This window comes from Rhinolophus sinicus, linkage group LG07, assembly GCF_036562045.2.
Source record: "Rhinolophus sinicus isolate RSC01 linkage group LG07, ASM3656204v1, whole genome shotgun sequence".
Classification (NCBI taxonomy): Eukaryota; Metazoa; Chordata; class Mammalia; order Chiroptera; family Rhinolophidae; genus Rhinolophus; species Rhinolophus sinicus.
The window spans coordinates 78,782,337-78,805,046 of NC_133757.1; the positions used below are offsets into that span (position 1 = coordinate 78,782,337).

Below are 22,710 nucleotides of genomic sequence, written 5' to 3' on the forward strand. Positions count from 1 at the left end.
GCAGCAGCCAGGCCACTGTCCTCTGTGCCCCCGAGGCCAGCACCGGACGCCTGGCCTGGGCTGGTGAGTGGTCACCTTCCAGGCCCCTGCCCTAAGAGCCCCATCCTGCTCTGGGCCCAGCCAGCCAGAGGTGAATCAGCCCTGCCCCGCCTCCTCTGGAACCGGGTACCAAAATAATCACCGAGCTCACTCTCGGGAGTGGCCGTGGAAATATTTCAGAACCGTATTCAGTGCCTAAAAATACTCAGCGTGTCCTCATGAGTCTTCCCCTCCCTCATCTCCCTCATTCCCTTTTCTGCTGCTTTGAAAACTGTCCCTGTGAGCCCTTGGGACCTGTCCTTCTATGCTGTACCCCTCCAGCATGTTGAATGTCCCTGGCAACCAGGCTGGAGATGTCCCCAAGTTCATGTGGAAGTCAGCATGGTGACCTCCCTCTCTGTCACCATGGAGAGCCCTGGATGAGGTTTTCCCAGAACCTTCTGGAAGGGCAGCCTTTGATGAAACCCCCAGAAGTCCCTGTTCCTGGAGGGGGAAGCTGGAGTACAGTCCTGCTGCCCGGGGAAAACTTACTCACTTTTCCTTAAAAACGAGAAAATGATTCTTGCTGTTTGTGTTCATGAGGCTGCAGGAAGCAGGCCCCCCAACAGGGCCCCCAGCTGGACTGAACCCCATAGCTTCCCCCATCCACTTGCTGCAGGACCCCACCTTGGTTGTAGATCCTTCTTCCTCCCCGGGGGTGGGGGCAAAGTGTCCCCTCCAAAACAACCAATCGTCCTTGACATCACCCCAGCGATAGCTTCCTGGTCACTCTAGCCTAACCAGCAGGCACCTTGACCTTTCCGGTGGCCAGGGGAAGGTGGGGGAGCAAATGGAGTCAGACTGCAGCCTGGCCCACTGGGGTCTGATCCAGCTTCTCGGTCTCCTAAAGCCTCCAGCTGGAGGGACAGCAGGTGCAAAGGCCCCAGGGCAGTTGTGTGGGGGGTGTCTTGGAGATGCAGCAAGTTGGCCATTATTGACTAAAGTCCACACTTTATTCAGATTTCCCTAGTTTTCACCCAATGTCCTTTTTATTATTATGTAGTTAAGATTCACTAACATAAAATTACCATTGTAATGAACAATTGGGTGGCATGTAGTACCCTTCACAATATTGTGCAACCATTACCTCTATCTATGTCCAGAACGTTTTCATCACCCCAAAAAGAAACCTCATATCCATTCCTACCTCCCCCAGCCCCTGGCAACCACGAATCTGTTTCCTGTTTCTACAGATCTGCTTGTTCTGGATATTTCATATAAATGGAATCATACATGTGATCTTTTCTATCTGGCTTCTCTCAGTATCATGTTTTCGAGGTTCATACATGTTGCAGTCTGTGTGGGTGTTTCATTCCTTTTCGTGGCTGCATAATATTCCACAGTGTGGACGGAACACATTGTGTTCCTCCTTCCCCAGCTCATGGCCTTGGACTATTTCTAAGGATCTGTTTACTCGGTGCTAGGCACAGTTGCTTAATCTCTGCCCCACACCCTTCTGTGAAGTCAGACTGGAACTGTGACCATCGTGCTCTTTTGCCCATTTCCCAATGAGGGAAATGAAGGCAGATAGGCAGACAGGCCTCTAGAGAGGCCACAGGCCATCTCGTAGGTCTTAATACTCTGGAGATGGAAGTACAGAGACAGATAATAAGGAAATCCAGAATTAAACAAGATAAATGCCAGGTGAAGACCCTCAGGGTCTTCTGGGCAGGGGTCCAGCACATGCAAAGGACATGAGGTGGGAATGGGCTGGTGTGGCTAAAGAAAAATGAGAGGGAGAGAGGAAGGGAGGTAGACAGTAGCTGCAGGTCCTGGGGGGTGTGGGGAAGGGTCCGGGCTGTACTCTGAGATGGAAAGACAGAGAGACTGAAAGAGATCCAGGAAGAGAGTGTGAGAGACTAGGAGCAAGAGGGAGAAGGGCCTCAGCACCTCACACTTTCCAGCAGGTGCAGGAACTGATCCAGCTGCCTCTGGGTCTTGCCCACCCTTCTCCAGTCTCAAAAGCCACCCCCAGAGTGAAGGCTGCAGGGTGGGGGCTGGGAAGGGTGCTGTGAGCACAGGGGCAGGCCTGCGGGGTACCAGATGCTGCTACCTACCTCTGCTTCTGAGTCAGCATCGCCATGGCAACGCAGGCCCTGCCGGATGCTCTTTGGGGCACATCCCTCGTCATAGCAGCCACTGTCACTACCGCCTCCTCATGGGGCAGCGGCCAGGGGCAGAGGGGGCAGCTATTTTTACCCAGACTGCAGACAGTACTCAAGGACCATAGTGCTCACCTCCACCTTCCCCCATTCCTCTCAGCCCCTTAGTCTCCTGAGCCATCCCCTCCTTGCAGGGTCTCCAGGCTCTGCCTGAGAGGGGGTGGTGACTCTCATACAGTGGACACTGCAGGTGAGGAAATATCATGGGCAAGAGCTGGCATCTGGACAGCATAAGTGGGCAGAGCTAGGGGGTCACAGGGAGACAGGCCAAAGCAGAGAGCCACAGAAGTTACGGGGAGGCCAGGGTGGCACTCACAGAGGGAAGATGAGTCCCTGTGACCCTGGACAGCCCCTATGCTCCCTGAACCACTCCTGCCTCCTCTGGACCATAGGCACTGGTGGGGAAACTGAGGTGAGGAGGGTAGTCACGGGCTCCACCTGAGCTGGGAAGGACTCCAACTACCCGCCACGCCAGCTGCTAATGACCTGAGTGCCCCTGTGATTCCCTCCACCCTTACCATCTCCGCATCTCCCCTCTTCCTGAAACCAATCCAGGCCCCCTCCTCGATTCTCCTCCAACACCCTGTGCATTTGTATCTCAGGGCTTTTGAGAACTGTATCTCCCAGCTTTCAGGAACACTGTTCCCTGAACACCCTCATCGCACTAGCCTTGTCTGAAGGTGTCACAGACCCTCTATCCCCCCCCCCCGCCACTTCCCCTCCCTGACATTTCTTCTTAGCTCTTGCCACTGCCTGCTGTTACATAATTTTCCAATTGTTCCCCCACCAAGAATGTGGGCCCCTCTCAGAGCCTCAGTTTACTTAGCTAGAGAATGACAGTATCCAGTGTGCAGAGTGAAGGGGGAACCAAGCAGTGAAAAGCCAGTGTCTGGGGTCCTCTTCACCTGACCCAGAGCTTCAAGGACAGGGTGGGGGCTCCCTGGGCAGATTGGCTCTCAGCTCAGGCCCAGTCAGAGGTCAGTGAGCAGTGAGTGAGGGGAGCCTGCCCTGGAACCTCCAGGCCAGGTTGGGGTGGCCTGAGTTCCCTATCACCATACATACTCCTCATCCCTGGGGCCTCCACGTCCCCACCAGCCCTAATTGTGTTGCCCTGGGAGACAGTCACTCCATCTTCACTGTAGAGATTTACAGGGTCATCTTCTCTTTATGCCAATGAGACTGAAGACTAGTTCCAGTCCCCAGCCAAGGGCCATGGATCCCAGTAAAAAAACATGGATTGATAAACGTGTCTCTTCCTGTGTCTCCCCACCCCCAAGCCTTCCCCAGCTGTCTCTCCTCTCCTCTCCCGGGGTCTCTGTCTAGCTCCACTAGATTTTTCCTCTTCTGCTGTCCTTCCCTTCATTTCTGCCTTTCTCTATCTCAGTCACTATCTCCCCTTTCATTCCCGCTATTTCTATGCTCCTGCTCTCCTATCGGGGGACCTGACTAAGCTGGCCTTGCCCAAAACCTTGGAACAGGCCTTTTAGTCTCAATCTCCCCATTCATCAAATGGGTTTATCCTAGGGCAAGTACCGGGCGGAGGGGGGTTCAGCAGCGGACACTCTCCCTCCCCTGCTCCGGGCAGGCTTCCAGATTCTGGCCGGGAAGGGGTTAACCGCGTGCAGTGACCCTCCCCCCCAGCCCTGTATTTAATTAACGGCCCCGCGGGGCGGCCAAGTTAGGCAAATGGGGGGATGGGAGGGAGAGAGAAGGGAGAGAGGTGGGGGAAGTGTAGGGGAGGGACGAGAGGGGGCGGAGGAAGGAGAAAGAAAGGAGGGGAGCGGGGCCAGCTGGGGATTCGAATACCGCCTCGCACAGTCCCCCACTCAGACCCCTGGGCTTCCCGGTTCTCCTTCCGCGCCTCGGGGTTGGAATCCCCTCCCATCCCACCCCTCATCCCTTAAGTATGAGCCGTGCGTCTGCAGCGAATGTCAGCTCTCTCCCATTGTCCGGTTGGGGACATGAGGACCCCGCAGATGTGGCAACTAACCGGGACACAGCTCGGAGCCGCTCAGCGCTCATTTAGGCGGCTTCGTCTGCACGCTGGAAAACAAGAAAAAAAAAATTGGTCCCAGCTGGGCGACCCTGGGGGCTGTCTTGGCGTGGGCACGGGCGAGTGGTAAGGGCGGCAGTGGAAAACGTGGGCGAGCGGCGGGGACGGCCTGGGGTCCGACGGCCGGGGTTCAGCCCACTAGGCCACACCCCTCCCTGCGCCTCAGCTTCCCCTTGTTGGCGCAGCGTTGGGAACTCTGGAGGGCGGACCCTCCCCAACACACCCACGGCCTCCCGCGCGGCCCGAGCGTCAGCGTCCATCGGCCCCGTCTCGCCCTGACGTCGGCGCTGACGCCACCCGCCCCCCTTGCCACTCCATCCCGCCGCCATGCAGGGTTAACTCTTCCGTTGCCGCCCGCCGACCCGAGACCCCCGAGATCCCTCCTCTCCCCAGAGGCCAGGGTGGGGGGACCGACGCGGGACTGTCCCGTGCAGGGCCAGCCGCCAGGCCAGGTGGGAGGTCCCGTCCAGCCTCCAGGCCTTTGCCTGTGGCATTCCCTCCGCCTGGAAGGCGTCTCCCGCCCCCTCGGAGTCCTGTTTACTGTGACGGCTCTCCCTCGCCCCAGCCCAGACCCCCTCCAGGGCTGGGCGTGTCCCTGTCCGGCTGGGTCTCCCCGCCTTGGGGGAGCTCCTCGGGCCTGGGGTGGGGTCCTCTTACCGAGCAAATCTCTATTTCAAGGTCGAGTTTCTTCCCGCATTTTCTAGATAAGAACCAGAGAAGCCCCGAGAATTTAGGGCTCCTCTGGCTCCCCGGCCCCCCATCTGTGGGGGGGCGTTCTCGCGGCGCGGGAGGGGACCCTCAGGCCCCGCCTTGCCCCAGGAGAAGTGAGAATGGGGGCCTTCCCCCGCATTCTCACCACTTCCTCCCGGGAGAGGCGGCGGCAGCGGGGGCAGGGGGGGCGCTGGGGGAGACCTGGAAGGCGCTAGGGAGTACGGGGGAGCGGTCTCAGGTTCGGAGGGGGGGTCTCCCCGCCCCCACGACCGAGAGGGACAAGGCTGGCGTTTAAGTGCCTCACGTGTGGGAGTGGGGGGGAGAGCGCTCCTTCCTTGGGTCCCCTTCCTGATATGAGTGGGAGTCTGCCCCTCGTCACCTCACCCCGCCTCTTCCCTGCTCCCTTCGCTGCCTGCCGCGCCCCCATTCAGTCTATTCTCTCACTGGAGCCTGGGTCCTTTCCTTGAGGCCCGGCAGCCCCGGGCAGCAAACAGGGGTCCAGCTCCAGTTTGCTTCTACACCCTCCAGGCACTCGGAGCCCCGTCTTCTAGCAAAGATGTATGTAGATTCCAATATGTCTTCCCAAGATTGGAACTAAGCTTTGCTTGGAGCCTCGGTGTGTGCATCTAAAAAACGGGGACAGGCCTCCCTCTTTGGGGGCTGTTGTGGAATTTTAAGGAAAAATGTCAAAACTGGGCTTGCAATCTTGGCAGCATGGATGCAGCCGGTCATTAATTCCCTCATTCATTCATTCATGAAATCATCCATTACTTTATCCACTCATTTATTTATACATGTACTCATTGATTCACACAATCCCCTCCCCAACCCCCAGGCAGCCAGGGAAGGACATCAGGGGCCCACAGGACTGTGGGTGGGGGCAGCCCCAAGGTTTTGAGGAGGAAGTGGGAGCTTCCACTTAACTGAACCAACCTGAAGCCTCCCCACAGAGGCCCTATGGGGTCCCATCCCCAAGAGGCCACTGCTTGCCATCGCTGCCTCCATCTCTTCCCCCAAAATGGGTCAGTATCCCACAGGGCCTTGGGAGGGAGCTGGCTGATGCAGGCAAACCCCAAAATATGTGCTCATCACTGAGGCTGGGTACATTGAGCACCAACTGTGTGCTGGGGCCCTCAGGCACAGGAATGCCAAATGGGTCCCTGTGGTCCCTCTGGCAGTTTTCTTTGGCTTGGTTTGGGTGCTTCCCAGCTTTTACTGTTCTCTGGACATTTGGGCATTACTGATCAGGCCTGGCTCAAAGTGTCCCCAGGTGGTGGTGGTGGGGGGGAATGCCTGCGTTTTGCTCTCATTTCATCGTTTTTTGGTTTCCTTCTGTTTATGGCAAGAGAAACTGGGTTTCCATTCTTGGTGGTGACACCAAGGTTCCCTTTTGAAATATATTTACTGAAGTAAAAACAGAAAGGGGTTGAAGTAAAGGAAAAATAGTGACAGTGCTTCTTTATGATGGTGGTTGTTTCCTGTCTCCCATGAGAATAATCAGCTCAGGAGGTGATGGGGAGCTGAAAACCCTCAACTGGCACACGGCCAGGCACACAGTAGGTATTCAACAGAGGGTGGTGGAATGGATAAATAATAGTGCTTGAGGTTCGCCCAAAGAAAAAACAAATCAACTTCTGAAGCTGGTCTAGTGAAGTCTAATTCACCATCACCCTCTGACTCCCTAAACCCTCTGGTTTAACATCCACCTGTGAAAGGGCCTCATCTGGGCATGGGTATACAGCAAGTACACATTAAATGTACTGGGTGAGTAACCCCCTGCCTGTCCTGGGGAGTGAGGGAGGCTGGCGTGAGAAGGTGTTTTCTCCTTTTGGAGCCCTTCAAGCTCACTCCACATGGTTGATCATTCAATCAACAAATAGTGCACTGAGCCACTCTTCTGGGCCTGCGAAAGGTTGGGGACACACCACAGCCTCAGGGAGCAGTCAGCAGGGACACTGGTCATAAAGCTGGCTCTGCCAGGTGTCCATCTGGTTCCATCAGTGCTGAAGGGGGCTGATGGCGGCGCAGGAATTGCAAAATGGTCTGGTGAGACTGGAAAGAACCGGTGCCAGCCCAGAGGGCAGGGCCTTGGTCTCCTCCCTGCGGCTGGAGAAACACCTGCAGTGAAGAGGGAGTTGACTGCCCATCCTGCTCCAGGCGAGGGCGGAAGCTGGGCAGGAGGGGAGGGAGGGGCAGCCGTCTACTCCGGTAATCGGATCCCCAGGAATGCGCCGGGGCCAGACGCGCCCCCTGCCCGAGGCTGGCGCCCCTTCCCCGGCTGCCCGAGGTCCTGCCACCTGGGTCCCCACCAGCCCAGCCCTTGGAGCCTAAGCTCCAGAGGATTGTCCCTACAAGTCGCACCCAGCCCTGCAGGGTCCTGATCGCAGGGGACCATCCCTGGCAAGCCTCACTCTTGGGAGGCCCCTCAGCGTCACCCCTTTCTGTTTCCTGCTTGACTCTTTTTTTCTTTTTCTTTGGGGCTTTCCGTTTTATCCAGTAGATTTTTAGTTCTCTGATTCCTCAAATAAAGACTAAACATTACACCGAATTGCAGGTCGCTTTAAACAAGAAAGCAGATCTCGTGCTGGCAAGAGGTGAGAGCAGCGGGGATTGGAACCCTGGCGGGAGATGGGGGTCGGGTGGGTGTCAGGTTAAGCATCTGTTGGGAAGGCAGGGTTCGGGACGGGGCCAAGCTCTGATCAGGCCTGGGCTGTGTGACCCCCGGTAGGTCAGGTCGCGTGCCCCCTCTGGACACTGCTTTGAGAAGTGGAATAATGTCGCGATACTCGAGGAGGGGCTGGGAGAATAAAGGTGAAAAGGCAGTCCTGGGCAAGCCCTATCACTGACTCCTCCCTCAATCCCACTGCCCTTGGAACAAATACCACCCACTCTGGTTTGGGTGGAGGCCCCCCTGCCATCTTTGCTTTCCTTCTCTCCCTGGATCCCCCATCCAGACCCACCTGCCTCTACCCTCCATCAATGTGGCCAGCTCGCTTCTGCGCCAGGGCCTTTGCACTTGCTGTTCCCACTGTATGAGACACTGCCCTCGAATTATTTCCTGATTTGCCCCAGCTCCTCCTTCATTCAGCATCTCCTCTTGGGCTGCCCCTCCCAGATTACCCAACTCGAAAACACCTCCCTTCACCTTCCACAGAAGGGGCATCATTTATTCTCCTTAAAGCTGTTTGTCATCTTCCTCCTTCCGATCTTGTGCTGGGAGGGTGGGGGTGTTTATGTCATTCGTGTGTACCCATCACTTGGCTCACAGTAGGTGCTCAATCAGTATATGTGAAATGAATGAATGGTTATCCCTAGTTCACTACATGGGGCTAGTTGATGGATTTACGGCCCCCCTTGAATTGCCTAAGAATCTCCCAGTCTCACAGACAAATCTGGACATATTCCCCCCTCCCCAGCTTTGTGGGGTCAGGGCTGGTAAAATGGAGGTGCAGGACTAGGGTGTCCCAGAGGGGGCTCCCTAGCTGGGAGGAAGGAGAAGGTAGGGAAGGGTCAGAGGGAATAGTAAGTGCAAGCAGAAGAGCCTGACGGAGTCAGGCCTTAGGAAGTGGAGCTGGCAGAGTCTACCAAAGGCAGGGTCCCACACTTAAAGGCCAAGACAGGTGCTCTCCACCCAGCTCCAAGGACCTTTCCCTTCCCTGACTGGGGCATATAGAGCCAGACACAAATGATGAACAGGGCTCAGCCAGATGAAGGGGGTCTAGGGGAGTCCCCAGGGACATGGTTAAGGAAGGCTTCTTGGAGGAGGAAACACTGGAAGTGGGTTTTGAAGGATAAGTAGGAGTTTGCCTGGAGGCTAAGAAAAGGCACTCCAGACTGAGGGAACTCCAGACCAAAGAACTGCAGTTAAGTTTGGCCGAATAACAATAAAATAAAACTATGATAGAGAACATTTATTAAGCCCATGCTATTTCTGCAAATCTAGTAAAAATTACAATACTCCATGAAGTAGATAAGATTATTTGCTCTATTTTCATGATGAGGAAACTGAGACTCAGAGAAGTAACCTACCTTGGCCTCCCTGTGCCTCCATTTCTCAAGGCCTGTCTGCTGATCAGTCAGCTCAGGCTGGCTCTGCCCAGTTCACCGGACATTCACCCACCTATCAAGGTCTTAGCCCAAGGTCAAGGTGGAGCCTCCCTAGGCCACCACTCACCCTCCTCCTGCCTTGGGGAGAAGAGTGGCCCCCTCCTCTCCAATCCCACTCCAGAGAGGGATCCCAGGGCAGAGCCGGCTAAGGGCTGGGGCTGTACTCCCTTCCACAGGGGTCCCTTTGCCCAGGCTGGGACTTAAAGAGTACACGTCTGGAGGGTACAGAGACCCACGTGCCTGGAAACACACAGACACATACACACATGGGTACCCTGCTCCACATATGAACACATAGACAATTGTGTGTACACAGACACACACCCATACACCCAGCCCTCTGCCCGTCAGGCCAGTCCAGGTCTCTTGCTCATGGTCACAGCTTCCCTCATGGCTTACTTGCTCCAGAGCCCACTTAGGGGCAGGGCCAGGTGAGGAAGGGAGCTGAGAGGAGGTGGTGGTGCTCCTGCCCACAGGCCAGTCACACAACTCTAGGACAGAGACTGCCACAGGAAACCCCACCAGGCAGTGTTCTTCTTTAACATTCCACGTCCACTGTATGCTAGGCTCTGTGCAGGGAGCTGAGGACCCACCAGGCCCACGATAGACAAGGTCCCTGCCTTCTGGGATATTACGATCCACCCCATCATTCTGGATAGTTCCATGAATACAAATTCAATAGGTTCAATGGGAACAAAGTGAGTGGGAGGGGGCCTCTCTGAGGACATACATTTGCACTGGGTCAAGGGATCACCAGGCAGAGGGCATAGCACATGCAAAGGCCCTGGGGCAGCAAGGAGCTGGGAAGCCAAGGCTCAGAGAGGGTGAGGGTGAAAGGTCAGAGAGTGTCAGGGGAGGGGGTGTGTGGAACTTCCACTACCTGCATGAGGAGCGGGCTTCATCCTGAGTGCAGTGGGAGCCATGTGTGTAGGGACTGTTGGTCAGACTCAGATGTCCCAAGGATCCCTTGGGAGTATTGGAGACATTGGCCCCTCCCTCCTCTCTCACATCCCATCTCTAGCCAGGCTTTATGGCAGCCTATTAAGCCCTGACCGGCACGATAATAGTAATAAGCCCATAATAATTACTAGCTGGGATTCCTGACTTAACAGCCCAGCCAGGGGCTAAGGAAGAAACTGTGAGGGGTCCTAGAGTTGAGCATCCTCACCCGGGGACCCACAGCAGGCTCTGGCAGACAGAGTTAGAAAGTAGGCGGCTGCCCAGAGGCATGGTCACCAGGTTCTACTGGGTGGATAAGAGCTCAAGCCTGGCACAGCCCAGGCCGCGCGGAAAGGTCACTCGCCCAGCCTCAGTTTCGCGTCGGTAAAGTCAGGAATTCGGACCCCACACTTTAGACCGCACCCAGTGAAAAGTATCAGGATCAAAGCGCTCCCAGAAACTTCAGGCAGCGCTCTTCTCCCATCCCCCGTCTTTCTGGGGCAAACACACCACCGGACATTGGGGTGGGGTGGATGAAGGTAGACATGGTCCACACCCCCAGGAACCACAAGGACAGCTCCCCCAGGCCTTCAGCTCCTAGTGCGCTCAAAGCCTGGCCTAGGCGCGCTAAGGGAAGGACCGTCAGCGCAGTGGAGCAGTAGGCGCCAGAGTTATTTATCCATCCGGGCCCCATCCACCCGCCCCAGTCCCGGGGGGCCGGTCCACCCGCCGGGCCCCACGCGCGGACGGAGGGCGGAGCCTCGGGGCGGGCGCCTGGTGGCTGGGCCCATCACGCCACCCGGGACGTGCCTTGGCGGGAGGCGGCGCTGGGGGCCTGAGTCGTACACAGCTCTCGGGAGGATGGGTGACCCGGCCCCGTCGCGCGGTCCGCCCCCATGACGTCAACCCACAAGGCTGCGCGCTGTTGTGCCGTTTACCGCGTGTCACCGAGGTAACAGCAGCTGGGGAGGCGTCGGTGGCTTGGCCCCGCCCCGGCATGTAAATGAGCGACGTCACCCGCACCCAATGGCGAACGGGGGCAGTGAGCTCATCGCGTCGGGCCGAGGCTATAAGAGGGCGCGCGGGCTACGCGGCGCAGGAGCCGCCGCCAGCGGAGGGCCGGGCGCAGCGGCCGCGGCCGGGGCGGGCATAGGGCCGAGTGTACGGGGGGGGGCGCGGGCCGTTCGGGAGGCCGCGGCCACTCCCCTCCCCCCCCGGGCCGGCGCGGCGGGGGAGGCGGAGGATGGAAACACCCTTCTACGGCGATGAGGCGCTAAGCGGCCTGGGCGGCGGCGTCAGTAGCAGTGGCAGTGGCGGCAGCTTCGCGTCCCCGGGTCGCCTGTTTCCCGGGGCGCCCCCGACGGCAGCGGCCGGCAGCATGATGAAGAAGGACGCGCTGACGCTGAGCCTGAGCGAGCAGGTGGCGGCGGCGCTCAAGCCCGCAGCCGCACCGCCCCCGGCCCCCCTGCGCACGGACGGTGCCCCGGGGGCGGCGCCCCCCGACGGCCTGCTCGCCTCGCCGGACCTGGGGCTGCTCAAGCTCGCCTCGCCTGAACTCGAGCGCCTCATCATCCAGTCCAACGGGCTGGTCACCACTACGCCGACGAGCACGCAGTTCCTCTACCCCAAGGTGGCGGCCAGCGAAGAGCAGGAGTTCGCCGAAGGCTTTGTCAAGGCCCTGGAGGATTTGCACAAGCAGAACCAGCTGGGTGCGGGCGCGGCCTCCGCTGCTGCCTCGGCTGGGGGACCCTCGGGCACGGCAGCGGGCGCCGCGCCTCCCGGCGAGCTGGCCCCGGCGGCGGCCACGCCCGAGGCGCCGGTCTACGCGAACCTGAGCAGCTATGCGGGAGGCACCGGGAGCGCAGGGGGCGCTGCGACGGTAGCCTTCGCCGCCGAGCCCGTGCCCTTCCCGCCGCCGCCCCCGGGCGTGCTGGGGCCGCCGCGCCTGGCTGCGCTCAAAGATGAGCCGCAGACAGTGCCCGACGTGCCGAGCTTCGGTGAGAGCCCGCCGCTGTCGCCCATAGACATGGACACGCAAGAGCGCATCAAGGCGGAGCGCAAGCGGCTGCGAAACCGCATAGCTGCTTCCAAGTGCCGCAAGCGCAAGCTGGAGCGCATCTCGCGCCTCGAGGAGAAAGTGAAGACGCTCAAGAGCCAGAACTCGGAGTTGGCGTCCACGGCGAGCCTGCTGCGCGAGCAGGTGGCGCAGCTCAAGCAGAAGGTCCTCAGCCACGTCAACAGCGGCTGCCAGCTGCTGCCCCAGCACCAGGTGCCCGCGTACTGAGCCTGCGCGCCGGGCGCATGCGCGGCCCCCCCCTCCCCGAGAGGCGGGCTTGCGTGGGGGGGGCGTGGGTGCCCCGGACTCGGAGAGGGCGCGGCGCCGGGGACCCCCCCCACGATGGTGCCAGGACTCGGAGAGGGCGCCTCAGACTCGACAAGCTGGACCCCCTGCTCCCGGGGGGCAAGCGCATGACCCCCCTGCCCTTGCGCTGCCTCTGTTCTCCGCGCGCGGCCACCCTGTGTTGCACAAATCTATGCGCCCGGCCGCTCCTTTGTAAGCACCGCCACCGAAGGGGGCTCCGAGGGGGCTCAGCCTCAAGCCCTGCGTTGCCTTTTCTTTTCTTTTTTTTTGCATTTGGAAGAGAGAACAGTGTTCGATTCTGCCCTATTTATGTTTCTACTCGGGAACAAACGTTGGTTGTGTGCGTGTGTGTTTTCCTGTTGGTTTTTTAAAGAAATGGGAAGAAAAAAAAATCCCCCCCCTTTCCTCGCTCTTTCCCTCCCTTTCCGTCTTTCCGACACCTCATGCCGCCCTTTTTTCTGTTTTTTGTTTTCGTTTTTTTTTTCTCCTGTTTTGTTTTGCTACGAGTCCACATTCCTGTTTGTAATCCTTGGTTCGCCCCGTTTTCTGTTTTCAGTAAAGTCTCCTTATGCCAGCTCGGCTCTCCGCCTCCTCCTTCCCTCGTCGAGGCCTAATGGACTGGGCGGGGCCTGGCCCGCTCCCTTCCCCCCTCGCCTCTGTTCTTCTCTCTCCACCCCTGCTCAGAGGAGGGAGCCGGCGTCTGGGAGGCGCCCCGCACATCTGGCGCTCAGCGAGCGCCATCTAGGCGCGCCTGGGCGCGGGGCCGACTTATGTCCAGGCTGGGCGGGGAAGCTGGAGACTCCAACCAGCGTTTGGAACTGTCGACCCTGCGGGTGTCCCCGCTGTGGTGAGGAGTGACTGCAGGATGTAAAGTGGACAGCCCCAGCTCGAGGCAGGATGGAAAAGGCAGAAACTTGAAACTTCTGGGCCTGTGTCTGTGAAATGGGCAGAACAATCATAAACCTACTATATATAAAGTGAGGATTAAGAAATTTTGTTTACGGAGCAGTGCCTGGCTTACAGTTGGTACTCAATGTTATTTCTTATTGATTAGTGGGTGGAGAAACAGCCTCAGGACCAGAAGGAAGGTGGCCCAGGTGGGATCTGACCTAGGCAGTCTGCCTTTCGGACTGCAGGTGTGCGTATATTCTGTGGAACCTCCCTTTTAGGGAACTGACTGAGAGTCCAGGATTTTCCAAGTACTTCCTGAAAGCACCCTCCCCCCAACATCCTGTTCTCCCATTTTGAGGAAACTAAGGATTCAGAGAGGTTGAGTGACTGGTTTGAGGTCACACAGGCTTTTAACAGGACTGTACAGGGATATTTGGACCTTGGCTTTCTCACCTCCAGCTCCTTGACTGCCAGGCTGCCCTCTTCCCAGCCTCACCTGGGGTTTGCTGTTGTGTGGGTCAAATACCCTGGGCTTTGGGCTTCTGCCTTACTTGAGGTTCCGGGGGACATGAGCATTGGTGGCCCATGAGTCGAGCTGGTATGCTTGTGTTGAATGTTGACTGTGTACCCAGCCCTGCTTGGAAAGGCAGCTGAATTGTGCCTGATTTACAGGTGTAAAGAAGGAATACCGTGTGCCCACAGTCCCTCGGCCATCAAAAGAATGGGCCCTCAACACCTACACGTTCCCTCTTCCCCCTGGTCACCCTGGCTGCTCACTTCTTGAGGTTTCAAGAGCTGCCTTGGGGTTTGGTTTTTAACCATGTAACCTCACTTGGTACCACCTTCAGGCATATGTTTCAGGAGGGGCCCCTGAAGTGAGAAGGGGGCTGATGCTGAGATGGGGGTGTCTTGATTCAGAGGAGACCAAGAGCCATGTTTTGGGGGCAGCTTTACCTTTCAGGAGACTGAGTCCCAACTTGGGTGCCAATTTGCTACTCGTGACCTCAGCCAAGTCTTCTTCCCCCTCTCGCCTCTACCTTCAGAACTGTGAAACGGGTGTGTTCATATCCAGGTAACATCTCCCAGGGCAGAAGTTGGAAATGGTTGGGGGATGAACGAGATAATATTCAAGCACGCCCTGTGCAGCCCCCAATCTGTAGAGAAGGGGAGGTCCAGGGAGGTTGATAGATCTGCCCAAACTATTCACACTTCTAACGCCAAATGTGTGGGGATTTTTTCCACCTACACCAATCATTTCTCCAACTCTCTAGACATCACAGGTGCTCTACAGTTCAATTCTGACAGTGTAACTGAAGTTGGCACAGACCCCACAGATGAAGGGTTCAGCCCTGCAAGAGTGTCCCCACTGCAGACATCAGCACGAGTCCAAGGTCTCCTAGGACTTCTGACCAACCAGCTATAAATTGGGAGTTTCCACGACCCCCAACTCAGGTTCAATAATTTGCTAGGATAGCTCATAGAGCCTAGGAAAGCACTTTACTTACTAGATCACTGGTTTATGATAAAGGTTATAACTTAGGAACAGCCAGGTGGAAGAGATGCATAAGGGCAAGCTACTGGGTAGAAGCTTCCATGCCCCCTCTGGGCAGACACCTTCCCAGTATCTCCATGTGTTCACCAACCAGGAAGCTCTCTGAACCCCAGAGGTTCCATTGTGTAAGCACAATTGATTGAATCGTCAGCATTTGGCGGTTAATTAAATCTCCAGCCCCTCTCCCTTACCAGGAGGTTTGGGAGGTGGGACTGAAAGTTGCAACCCACTACTTAAGGCTAGATCTTTTGGAAGACCAATCCACCCACAGCTGGCCTCTTGCTCTGGCGCCCCCTAGTGGCTCCCCTGGCAGGCCAGGCAGAGGCCTCTGGACCAGGCTGTGGCTTTGGCAGGACCCTGCTGAGCTGAGGCCAAGGTGTGTGTCAGCCCCAAGCCTGCCAGCGGTGAGTCACAGATGGCCTAGCCCCAGCTCCAGGAGTTGACCAGGGATGGCAGACTCACTTCCCTCTCCAGGACTGGCTCAGAGTCAGAGCCCATTTTTGCCAGGCTGGGTGTAGATCCCAAGGGGTCTTGGGCCCCGCCCCACCCTAAGGAGCCCCCATTATCAGACACAAATACAGGCTGGCCTTTTAAGAAGTAAGTCAGAACTTCCTTTGTTCTAAACCCTTTCATGGCTTCCAGGCACCTTCTCAATAAAACCCAAACTCCCATATTCCTCTCCAAGGCCCCACCTGTGACCTCTCCCCACCCTCTGTCCCTTCCAGCTATATCAACCTCCCTGTGTTCTCATTATGCCCAGCTGTTCCCACCCCAGGGCCTTTGCTTATACTGTGCCTTCCACCTGGAATGCCCTTCCCCCAGTTCTCCCACAGCCAACTCCTCCCTGTGGAGCTCAGCCCATCCCACCCCACCTTTGGTTCTTTCCTAGCAATTTCACACCCCTAAATTATTTGAGTTGTGTCCCCTGGCTCAGATCAGGTCCCAGCCCAAAGTAGGTGCTCAGCAAATGCCCAAGGGATGAGAGACTGAGGCTGTTTCCAGACACATGCAGGTGGAGATTTGGGGATCCCCTCTGTGCTCAGAGCCCTAACTTTCTGCTCAGGATGGGCAAGCGGTACAGAAACCACCATGACCCTCAATCCTGACCCGCCACCCCTGAGTTTGCCCTTAGAATCTCCTCCTCCCAGGAGCCAGTGGTGATTGGCCGGAAGTTGGCTGTGAGTCACAAAGCCACTGTGGCACCAGGGCCCCATGGCAGGCCATTTGGGCTGATGGGTTCAGCTTCAGGGGCAGGTGAGTAGGGTTGATGGAGGGTTTGGGGGGAGTAGTACATGGGGACCCAGTCATTCTTCCCTGGCCTCCAGTGTCCTCAGAGTCTCTCTGGGCCCTCAAGATCACTGAGGGGGGATCAGCTCCCCAGCCCCTCAGAGCAGGGACACTAAGGTCCCCCAAAGGCCTGATGGTGGGTTTGTCTGCCTGGGGGCCCAACCTGGAGAGTCCGTCATCTCTCATTGGGAGCCTGGGAAAGTGGTCTTAGCTCGTGTGCCATAAAGAAACTGAGGTTCAGTGGAGTTTACTCAAAATTGCAGAGCCAGCCCCTCAGTTTATATGTTCGGGGGCCCCTATTCCTCTTTCACATACCCTGTAATCCTATTCCTCTCACTGTCTCATCTGTTTGTTTGCTCATTCTGGTTGAATTAATCAAAAGGGCTGAACCATGTGGTTGATGAAACCCCAAGCCCTAGGGTGGACCAATTCAGACCCTGTAGCTGCCATCTCCAAGTTCTGAAGCTTGGGCTCCATCCATTCATCCATCCATCCATCCATCCATCTATCCATCCATCCATCCATCCATCCATCCATCCATCCATCCATCCATCCATCCAATCCATTCATGCATGCATGCATCCATCTAGCCATCCATTCATCCACAAACATCTATTGACCACCTGCTGTGTGGACTATTCTAGGCACTGGGGATTCATGAACAAACAAAAGAGACAGGCATCCCCACCCACAGGCAGCTCATAGTCTAATGGGGTAGGCCAATCAGAAACAACATAAAGCAGTAAGACACATAGTATGTTGGAATCTCCAGGCCTCAGCTTCCTCCTCTGTGATATGGGGACAATGACTGTGCCTACCTCCAAGGGAGCCAGCCTCAGGCCCATTTGGTGTTATGACTCAGTTCACGTTGACACCCATTTTAAATGGGCCCAGCCATCTTGGGGCTGGGGTGAAGACAAGGCAGGGGGCCAGGTATTCAGACCATCAAACAGGTAAAGCCAGAATGTTCATCGTGAAAGGAGCAGGTGCATGGTCTTTGAAAACAAATGGATTCTGGTCATCTCAATGAACGATATGTCTGAATTTAAGTCTACCATTTTCCTATTTTTATTTCTATTGTCTCTGAGTTTTAGTCCTCTATTCCCCCTCTCCTGCCTTCGTCTGGATTATTTGAGGCCTTTCTAGGCCTTAAATGCACCTTTCAATATGGACTCTGTGATAAAGGAGTTCCTTTAATTTTCTCCTTCCAAGTGAGAATGATGTCCACCTTTTTCAGTAGAGGGCACTGGTGAGAAATTGCAGGAGGAAGCGGCTAGCCTACAAGGAGAGTCAGTGGTGGAGGTGTGGAGAGCCCAGGTGGAAGCTGCTCCAGTCATGGGTTCAGAATGTCATCCCTCTGCGATTTTGGAGCCTTAACCTGGTGAAAACCTTTCTCCGGCCATCTTGACCCCAAAACCACAGCCCCCATGGTGGCCCATGCCCTGCAGGACTCCTGCCCCCACAAGCACCTGGGCTCCCAACATATACTCGTGTCACCAGCTGCTGATCACCTGTTCCTCCACGTTTTCTTATGTAGCAACTTCAGACCAGCTCTGCCATCTGGTGGGCCAAACCACATCTCTGAGGAGGTCTGAACACGCTCCAAATTTGCCTTTCCTTGGGGACACTCCCTTAGCCCTAGGAAATCACGTAAAGTTTCCTTTTATAGCCTTTTTAAAAAAGTCACCATGAACAGTTCTTTATATTAAACTTCCCCAGTTTAAACTACTGTGTGTTTTTTGTCTCCTGATTGGGCCCAGAATGCTTCAGTGTGGTTTCATTGCCTTCTGGCTTTCCTAGTTTCTGGATAAGAAGTTGGCTGATGAATGAAGTTGCTCCACTGTGTGTTATGTATTATTTTTCTCTGGCTGCTTTCAAGATTTGATATTATTTTTCAGGACATTGCCTGGGTCGAGCCTAGGTGTGTATCTATTGGTATTTATCTTGCTTAGGACTTTCTGAGGTTTTTAAATCTATAAAAAATTTTGTCAACAAATTTTGGCCATTCTTTCTTCACCTATTTTGTATGCCCTTCTCTTTTTTCTGGAACCCCAATTACATTGTATGTTAGATCTTTCAATATTGTCCCACAGGTCCCTAGGTCTTGCTTTATGACCCATTTTCACTCCTCTGTTCTTCAGATTGGATAATTTCTATCTATTTATGTTCGAGCTCACTGACCCTTCTGTTATCTGCTCTCTGCTGGTTAGTCCATCCTTTTCTCCTTTATGTAACTCCTTTGGCTTTTATGTAAAATTTGTTCCTATGAATTGTATAGTTTTTGACCTTAACTATGAATGGTATTTTCCCCATTTCCATTTCCAGCTGGTTTTGCATCAAATACAGAAAAGCTGTTGGTTTTTGTATGCAACCTTGTGCCTTAGGAAAGACAGAAAATTAAAAATATATAGATATAGATTTATATAAATAAATATTTTTGATTAGAATACTAATATCTTAATATTAATATATTTAAATATAGAATATATATGAGATCTGACAATTAAGTTTGCGAACTAGTTGCAATGATGTTGCAAACTTTTTTTTTATATCAGAGGGATTATTTATTATGAATTTATACTAACTGGACAGTTAACCAAGTTTACTATTGGGAAGTGCTGAAAAGGCTGCATGAAAGTGTTAGACGAAAATGACCTGAACTTTTCACCAACAATTCATGGCTCTTGCATCACGACAATACACCAGCTCACACGGCACTGTCTGTGAGGGAGTTTTTAGCCAGTAAACAAATCACTGTATTGGAACATCCTCCCTACTCACCTGATCTGGCCCCCAATGACTTCTTTCTTTACCTGAAGATAAAGGAAATATTGAAAAAAAGACATTTTGATGACATTCAGGACATCAAGGATAACATGATGACATCTCTGATGGCCATTCCAGAAAAAGAGTTCCAAAACTGCTTTAAGGTATGTAGCACTTGCTACACACCTCATTGCTGAATATCATTACGGTCACCTTCCAAGGATTCCCCTTGGGAAGCTATGCACTGACACCCGTGCCTAGTCCACCCTTCAAAGCAATTTTGGAACTCTTTTTCTGGAATGGCCATCAGAGCTGTCGTCGTATTACCCTTGATGTCCTGAATGTCATCAAAATCTCTTCCTTTCAATATTTCCTTATCTTCAGGTAAAGAAAGAACTCACTGGGGGCCAGATCAGGTGAATAGGGAGGGTGTTCCAATACAGTTATTTGTTTACTAGCCAAAAACTCCCTCACAGACAGTGCCCTGTGAGTTGGTGCATTGTCGTGATGCAAGAGCCATGAACTGTTGGCAAAAAGTTCAGGTCGTCTAACTTTTTTTTTTTTTTTTTTTTTAGATTTTTATTGGGGAAGGGTAACAGGACTTCATTGGGGAACAGTGTGTAATTCCAGGCCTTTTTTCCAAGTCAAGTTGTTGTCCTTTCAATCCCAGTTGTGGAGGGTGCCGTTCACCTTCAAGTTGTCCTTTCAGTCTTAGTTGTGGAGGGCGCAGCTCAGCTCCAGGTCCAGCCGCTGTTTTCTAGTTGCAGGGGGCACAGCCCACCATCCCTTGTGAGAGTCGAACCAGCAACCTTGTGGTTGAGAGCCCACTGGCCCATGTGGGAATTGAACCGGCAGCCTTCGGAGTTGGGAGCATGGAGCTCCAACTGCCTGAGTCACCGGGCCGGGCCTAGGTCATCTAACTTTTTTACGCAGCCTTTTCAGCACTTCCAAATGGTAAACTTGGTTAACTGTTTGTCCAGTTGGTACAAATTCATAATGAATAATCCCTCTGATATCAAAAAAGATTTGCAACATCGTTGCAACAAGTTTCCAAACTTAATTGTCAGACCAATATATATATAACTTTTCAATTAGAATCTCTCGGGTTTTCTAGGTAGATAATCCCTGTAGCACCTCTTAAATATTTTTAAATATTTATACTGATTATTCAAGTCCTATAACCACCGAAAATGATTGCAGTGGGGTTGGCCAACTGTGAATCTTGTTCCTTCCTTTAATGGAAGTGACTTTAAGATTTCACCATTTAACATGACATTTGCTGTGGCTTTGTGGTTAGTCTTACTGTCTTTACATACTATCCTATTTGTTAATATTTGTATAAGTTTTTATTAGAAATAGCTATTGAATTTAATAAAATACCTTTTGGGCACTTCTTTAAAAATCATATGGCTGCCTTTTCAATTTCTAGATGTAATGAATTACCTTGGGGATTTATAGATATTATATTCTTAAATCTTGTAATAAATCCTACTTGGCTATAGTATTATTCTTTTGATAACTGGTCATGTTTATTTAGAAGATTTGCATCTTATCCATGAGTGAGAACTTGATAGTGGTAATATTGTTTTTAAATATCTTATTGTTTCTATGTCTAGGTGAAGGGGGTTAGGTTCACACATATCATTCTGCCTCCTTGACTCGAAGTCTAGAGAATGTCCTAATTTTATAATTTAAATTTTGTTTATTAAAGTCCCCCATGAACCCACTCCTCACACACACACAATCATTTGTCAGTTTGATGTTATGCTTCCAGATTATCCTAAGCATATTTGAATGTGTGCATGTGTTTGTACAGAATATTTTTTAAAAGTTAAGTCATATGGTCCCTGTGGGTTTGCAACATGCATTTCTCGTTGAATATTATGCTGTGGTTATTTGCTCACATTATGTTGTGGTTATTTTAATTGAATTGACATTCCTTAATATCAATTAAAAGTATTTTGGCCTCAACTGTGATGTACACCTGAAACTAATAAACTATTGTATGTTAGAAATATTTTAATAAAAATCTTAAAGAAGTATTTTGGACTCATTATGAAGGTCATGCATAGAGAAAAGCACCCAGTTTGGATTTTCACAATCCAAACAAAGCCACGTGACTGTCCCTAAAGCCCCCCTGTACCCCTTCCCTGCCATCCATGTCCTGACTTCTAATAGCAGAGCTTAACTCCTCTTATCCCCATTTTAATTTCCCATAATTGGAATAACCAATTTGTCCTCTATTTATCTTTCAGTCAAAATAATGTACGTGAGATTCATGTATATTGCTGAGCTCATTCTCCTTGCTGTGTCAAATGGGATTCATTGATTTATAAATAAGTCAATATTTTTACTGGCATTTCCTTATATTGATTAATATAGTTGTTTTATCCATTTTTCTGTTGGTGGACATTTGGATGGTTTTTGGTTTGGGGTGAGTATAAGCACTTAGACCTCCTGAGTATATTCATTGGAGAGGATTGAGTTGCCTTCAAGCTACTGACAGTTTCCCAAAGCGGTCCATATATATTTTTTTTTATAAAGATTTTATTGGGGAAGGGGAACAGGACTTTATTGGGGAACACTGTGCACTTCCAGACCTTTTTTTTTTTTTTTTGCCAAGTCAAGTTGTTGTCCTTTCAATCCCAGTTGTGGAGGGTGCTGTTCAGCTTCAAGTTGTTGTTCTTTCAGTCTTAGTTGTGGAGGGCGCAGCTCAGCTCCATGTCCAGTTGCCGTTGCTAGTTGCAGGGGACACAGCCCACCATCCCTTGCGGGAGTCAAACCGGCATCCGGGAGCTCGGCAACAGCTCAGCTCAAGGTGCTGTGTTCAATTTTAGTTGCAGGGGGCGCTGCCCACCATCCCTTGTGGGAGTCGAGGAATTGAACTGGCAACCTTGTGGTTGAGAGCCCACTGGCCCATGTGGGAATCGAACCGGCAGCCTTCGGAGTTAGGAGCATGGAGCTCTAACCGCCTGAGCCACCGGGCCGGCCCCCCAAAGCAGTCCATATTTTTAATTTTAGCCATTCTTGTAGACCTAGACACCATTTCTGATGACTGGATAGCATACCATTGTACGAGCGTTCTGTTGATGGACTTAAGCGATCTGCTATTGAAAGCATTTGGGTTGTTTGCAGTTTTTACTCTTCCAAACAATACAGTGATAAGCATCCCTGAACACCTTTCTTTGTGCACTTGTAACTGACCCCCTAGCAATTACCTTTTAGGTTATTTCCAGTTGTTTTGTTTTTACATCCAAAAATAACACTGGAATAAGCTTTCTTATACATTCATCTTTGTGGACTTAAAAGTCTTCTTTTTATTATTTTATTGAGATTTTAGTTTTTTTTCTTTTTTTCTTTTTTTAAAGATTTTATTGGGGAAGGGGAACAGGACTTTATTGGGGAACAGTGTGTACTTCCAGGACTTTTTTCCCCAAGTCAAGTTGTCCTTTCAGTCTTAGTTGTGGAGGGCGCAGCTCAGCTCCAGGTCCAGTTGCCGTTGCTAGTTGCAGGGGGCACAGCCCACCATCCTTTGTGGGAGTCGAGGAATTGAACTGGCAACCTTGTGGTTGAGAGCCCACTGGCCCATGTGGGAATCGAACCGGCAGCCTTCGGAGTTAGGAGCATGAAGCTCCAACCGCCTGAGCCACCAGCCCGGCCCCAGTTTTTTAGCTTTTAACATCTCTTTTCATGTTGGTCTTGAGGACAGAGCCAGCCCAGGGCAGTGTCGCTTCACGTTGCGTGGGATGAAGTTCTGAAGGCTGCTTACTCTTGCAAGCTGGGTTCTGAGATTGCTCCTTCT

At 53.0% G+C, this 22,710-nt stretch overlaps 1 protein-coding gene across 1 annotated transcript; it reads left to right on the plus strand.

Annotated features, from left to right (window-relative positions):
- Positions 1 to 8,908: 8,908 nt before the first annotated feature.
- Positions 8,909 to 12,986, plus strand: JUND (JunD proto-oncogene, AP-1 transcription factor subunit). Its single transcript, XM_019736976.2, has one exon. The coding sequence runs from the start codon at positions 11,294 to 11,296 to the stop codon at positions 12,332 to 12,334; it is 1,041 nt and encodes a 346-aa protein (XP_019592535.2). The 5' UTR covers positions 8,909 to 11,293; the 3' UTR covers positions 12,335 to 12,986.
- The last annotated feature ends 9,724 nt before the right edge of the window (positions 12,987 to 22,710 follow it).